Here is a 5454-nt window from a genome sequence, read left to right on the forward strand (position 1 = left end):
GTCTTCCTAGAGCAGCACGACATACATATAAATTCACTCGTTGGTTGACAAAACACAAACACACACCCTCCAGTCAGCTTAGCCAACTGGCATAGTCGGCTAAGCTGACTCCCCTGTGTCGGTTGAGTTCCAGTTCCCTAGGCCCAAGAAAATCGGGTAAGCCGACTCTAGTTGTCCCCTGCTAAAACCGACTCGGATTGTTTTCGAATCAGTTTTAGGCATGTTTTGGACATGGGAAACATGAAGAACATGTTTTGGACTTGTTTCTTACTGGCATAAGACCACCCCTCTATATATATGAGAGGATCCCAGCCGATTGAGGACCCCAACTTCTAATCGTCAAAATCAATCTAATAAACCCCCTTTATCCCATTTCCTCTCTACCTTGCTTGTCATTACGTCTCCCAGTGAGATTTGACAGTGTTCTATGTTGCCTTGCTAGTCCTAGGGTAACCTCCATGTGCTCCTCCTCAATAGTCTTCTCGGGAGAAGTTTGGGAGCTTGTCAAGCGAAGAATGGGCTCAACATCGGCCCGGCCAGTCTCTAGATTGGTTTCGTCGATCTTGCTGCGTTCTTATTGCATTGAGGGTTTATTTCAACTCACCAGGCATGCTAGCCATTCTTGGTGTGTGACTAAGAGCACCTTCCAGCGTCAACACATCTCATATCCATATAATTATTTTGAGATATCTTAAAACCATGTCCCTCTCTCCAAAAGAAAATAAAAAATACCCCTCTATCTCCTATCGGCTTTCGGACGTCTCTTTCGCTTCGACTCCACTCCCAAGACGCTCCTACAGGGACAAGGACCCTCACTAGAGGGCAGCCCCCTGGCCTGGCTGCTAGTGAAAATCAGGCCATAACCTCCACAGTGCAAGGTCGTGGATGCTTCGATGATGAACGGCGCAGCGCTAAGGAGCCTCCTTGAGGGTGGTCCGATCTTTCTGGGAGTAGGTCGAAGAACCGAAGATAACTTGTTGCGAACAGCGGGGTAACTAGCTTTATACCTGACAAATGTTGGATGTGACTAAGTGATGGGGAGAGAGGCATTGAATCCTTGAGGACTTTGACTCGATCTCTAAATGACTGCACACCCGCAATCTGGAACTAATCCACACAAATGACTCAAATGACTCAAAGAACTCGTAAGTTTAAGGTAAGTAACTCATCAGCTCTAAACTGGAAAACCATACAAGTTATCAATTCATCAAAAGGTCTTTATTAGCTTAGAGGCAAGGGATAATTTTACTAGGAACTACCCTCCTTGAGTATGAAATGGACTTAGAGTTTCTGAAGATAGAGTAGGTGAAAGGTCTCCATAAGATGATGATGAGAGTGTAACATAGGGGTACGTTAAGTCCCAGAAAAGATGTAGCGAATCGACCGATCTCTCGACCGATCCTTTGGATCGCTTGGGGACTCGGGGGCTTTACCCATCGGATACGCTCGCGTGTACCCTCTAATGGAGTCAGGGCAACCTCGAGCATGCCCGCAGCCATCACTCGGGGCTCGGGGGCTTGGCTATAGCCCCGGGCTATCGAACAACAGGAACCTGAGCCTGATCTGTCCACCCGAGCGACCGCTCGGACGACAACCGATGTCCGGACCCTAGCCAGAAGCCGGTTCAGGAATTTGTCAGGTGCCCAGAGCCCGATAGGTATAGAGATGCTACACAATCTACCCATTCGAACGGCTGCGAGGCGCTGTCATCCACTCCCTCAGTAGGGTCACGCAACGGGCGTGATGCGTCGAGACAAGGAACTACCTAAGCTCCAAGGGCCCAGGGCTCCGGGGCCGCTTATCAGCCCCTCCAGCCAAGAGAGGCTCCTTGCGCACCAAGAAAGCCTCGAGAAGGCTCATCCAGGGATGGCCACATAGTGGCAGGCAGCTGTTGATAGTGCGGCGTTAGACTGTGGCAACAGTGCCAGAGAACGGTTGCAGCATTGTCGGCCCCTCCTGTCACAGTCCTACATACCATGGGTTAGGATTCCAACTATTTTGGTCCGGCGACAAAACCCGACCGAGATCTATCTTATGACGCTATCATCTCCGTTGTTTGGATCCAAGGACTAAAGTTTAGGAGGTGTCATATCGTGTGTTCGGATACTAATCATAAAACTAATTATAGAAGCCATGACTAATTCGCGAGGCGAATCTATTAAGACTAATTAATTCATCATTAGCATATATTACTGTAGCACCACATTGTTAAATCATAAACTAGTTAGGTTTAGTAGATTCATGTCGTAAATTAATCTCAAAGTATATAATTAGTTTTATAATTAGTCTATGTTTAATACTTTAAATTAATGTCAAACCTGTGATGTGACAGGGACTATAAACCAAACACCGGTGGCCAAAAATCGCATCGCACCAACCCAGGACCAGGTCAGAGCGGTCAGACCAGACCACCTTAGTGCAATTTTGCTATTGCCCAGAGCCCCAGACCCACCAACCAACTAACGTCTCTACTCCCAGCTGGTCAGCTCTGACCAGTGATCCACCACACGAGCACGAGCCGTCGAACCATGCACTCCCTCTCGGCAAGACGGCAACCCAACCAACCCAGTTTCCCTGCTCGGCGACGGCGCACACGGATTTCCGGCACAAACCAAGGAATTCCCCGGTACCGCCACGTTTCCCACTGCCACCAACCGAGGCAGCCCCGGCGGCCGTCGTTATATAACCACGCGCCACGGACCGCACCACCCAACCCAGCAGCAGCCGAACACAGCAGAGCAACATATCGTTTTGATCAACACACCGACTAATTAAGCGGTCAGCAGCAGAGCGCAGCATGGCGGTGTCCGCGGCCAGGGTGGCCGTCGCCACGGCCGTCTCCTTAGCCGTGCACTGGCTCCTCAGGTCCTTCCTCCAGGCGCAGCACCCCTCGCTTGGCATGCTCCTCCCGGCCGCCGTCTTCCTCGGCATTGCCGCGACTGGCAACGCTGGCGCCGCCAACGCGCCGCCGGGGCCGGCGGCCGTGCCCGTGTTCGGCAACTGGCTGCAGGTGGGCAACGACCTCAGCCACCGCTTCCTGGCGCGCCTGTCCGCGCGGTACGGGCCCGTCTTCCGCCTCCGCCTCGGCGTGCGCAACCTGGTGGTCATCTCCGACCCGCGCCTCGCCACGGAGGTGCTGCACACGCAGGGGGTGGAGTTCGGCTCCCGCCCCCGCAACGTCGTCTTCGACATCTTCACCGCCAACGGCGCCGACATGGTCTTCACCGAGTACGGCGACCACTGGCGCCGCATGCGCCGTGTCATGACGCTGCCCTTTTTCACCGTGCGCGTGGTGCAGCAGTACAGGGACATGTGGGAGGCCGAGATGGACGCCGTCGTCTCCGACATCTCCGCGGACGGCGCGGCCCAGCGCGCCGGTTTCGTCGTGCGCCGCAGGCTGCAGCTCATGCTCTACAACATCATGTACCGGATGATGTTCGACGCGGGCTTCGACTCTGTCGACGACCCCATGTTCGTGGAGGCCACCAGGTTCAACTCCGAGCGCAGCCGCCTCGCGCAGAGCTTCGACTACAACTACGGCGACTTCATCCCCATCCTGCGCCCCTTCCTGCGCGGCTACCTCAGGAAGTGCAAGGACCTGCAGACCAGGAGGCTCGCCTTCTTCAACAACAACTACGTCGAGAAGAGAAGAAAGGTCATGGACACGCCGGGGGACAAGAACAAGCTCAGGTGCGCCATCGACCACATCCTCCAGGCGGAGAAGAACGGCGAGATCACCTCGGAGAACGTCATCTACATCGTCGAGAACATCAACGTCGCGGCCATCGAGACCACGCTCTGGTCCATCGAGTGGGCGCTCGCAGAGGTCGTCAACCACCCGGTTGTGCAGCGCAAGGTCCGCGACGAGATCAAGGCCGTCGTCGGCGACGACGAGCCCATCACAGAGTCCACCATCCACAGCCTCCCCTACCTGCAGGCCGTCATCAAGGAGACGCTGCGCCTCCACTCACCCATCCCGCTCCTCGTCCCGCACATGAACCTCGAGGAGGCCAAGCTCGGCGGCTACACCATCCCCAAGGGCTCCAAGGTGGTGGTCAACGCATGGTGGCTGGCCAACAATCCGGAGCTGTGGGAGAAGCCCGAGGAGTTCCGGCCGGAGCGGTTCCTTGGCGAGGAGAAGAGCGTGGACGCCACCGTCGGCGGGAAGGTGGACTTCCGGTTCCTGCCGTTCGGCGTGGGCCGCCGCAGCTGCCCCGGGATCATCCTGGCGCTGCCCATCCTCGCGCTCATCGTCGGGAAGCTCGTGCGCAGCTTCGAGATGGTACCACAGCCGGGCGTGGAGAAGCTCGACGTCAGCGAGAAAGGAGGACAGTTCAGCCTGCACATTGCAAAGCACTCTGTCATCGCCTTCCACCCCGTCTCTGCATGATGATGATAGCTAACCACGAATGCTGCGCGACATTTTCTGCAGATGAATGTTACCCCTACCCAGTACCCACTCATTTTCGTTTTTATTAGTTGCCAGTTTTCTAGTATACGACTTAGTACAGGAGAAATGTCGAGTAAGGGTTCAAAACGAATTTATTGTTTGAGTTTTTGGGATTGTGATTTTAAAACTGAAATATTACTGTCACCAGTTATCTAATTTATTTAAAATAGTTCAGACTCAGAGTCCTGCTCTGTTTCCCGTTTGCATTCCCTTGTCTTTCAACCATTTTCGCGGTTTTCAAATCGATTGAAACAACGGCCACCTTGTCGTGTTCCTCCACGCGCCCTAGGTACTCCAATACGAGAGACTAGCAGTTACATGCCATGCAAGTTTAAGAACTGTTTCAGACTTTCAGTGCCCTTCTTTTTAAGGAAATGTGCTCCCAACAAGGTTGAGTATATATGGAAATAAAAATTGATTTAATCTGAAATTAATACTCTCTCCGTCCATAAGTCTCCATCGTTTTAGCCTTGTCATGAAGCACCTTGACCGGTTTGAATGTGCTGACATCAGTAGAGGCCATACGTAGTAGGGCATCGGCAACATCACTTTGATCAACATCGGCAAAGGTTTCTTTGGAGTCAGGCACTTCAGTTTCACAGGCCAAAGAATCCGTAATAAAACGCACCTCGCTCGCAGAAGAATCGTTGGATTCATCGCAGGAATCTGGCGCCTAGTTCACGCCACGCACAAGACCCAGATCGATGGCGGCGCCCTGGCGCTCCATTGCAGTCGACGAAGGTTGTGGTGAGTCGCGATGGTGAAGAACGATCGCGGAGGCACACGCAGCGACATACTGGTGGAGGACATTGGATGGAATCCTAACGGGAGGGGACGGAGAGATATTTGAAGCGACGGGAGAACGGCCGAAGCAATGAATGTGCAGCGTACAAGGAGTCGCGGGCGCTTAGGGACGAGACGAACCCATGGTCCTGATCTAATACGATGGATACTCTTGGATAAAAAAGTTTGCTCAGAGGACGGAGAGAGTAGTTTAGAGAGAA

The 5454-nt window shown here is 53.4% G+C and overlaps 1 protein-coding gene across 1 annotated transcript; it reads left to right on the top strand.

Annotated features, from left to right (window-relative positions):
- Window positions 1–2664: 2664 nt before the first annotated feature.
- LOC136473597 (cytochrome P450 CYP73A100-like) lies at window positions 2665–4610 on the top strand. Its single transcript, XM_066471253.1, has one exon. It carries the CDS (start codon window positions 2798–2800, stop codon window positions 4388–4390), a length of 1593 nt encoding a protein of 530 aa, XP_066327350.1. The 5' UTR covers window positions 2665–2797; the 3' UTR covers window positions 4391–4610.
- Window positions 4611–5454: the final 844 nt, after the last annotated feature.

The sequence above is a fragment of the Miscanthus floridulus genome, chromosome 8 (genome assembly GCF_019320115.1).
Source record: "Miscanthus floridulus cultivar M001 chromosome 8, ASM1932011v1, whole genome shotgun sequence".
NCBI lineage: Eukaryota > Viridiplantae > Streptophyta > Magnoliopsida > Poales > Poaceae > Miscanthus > Miscanthus floridulus.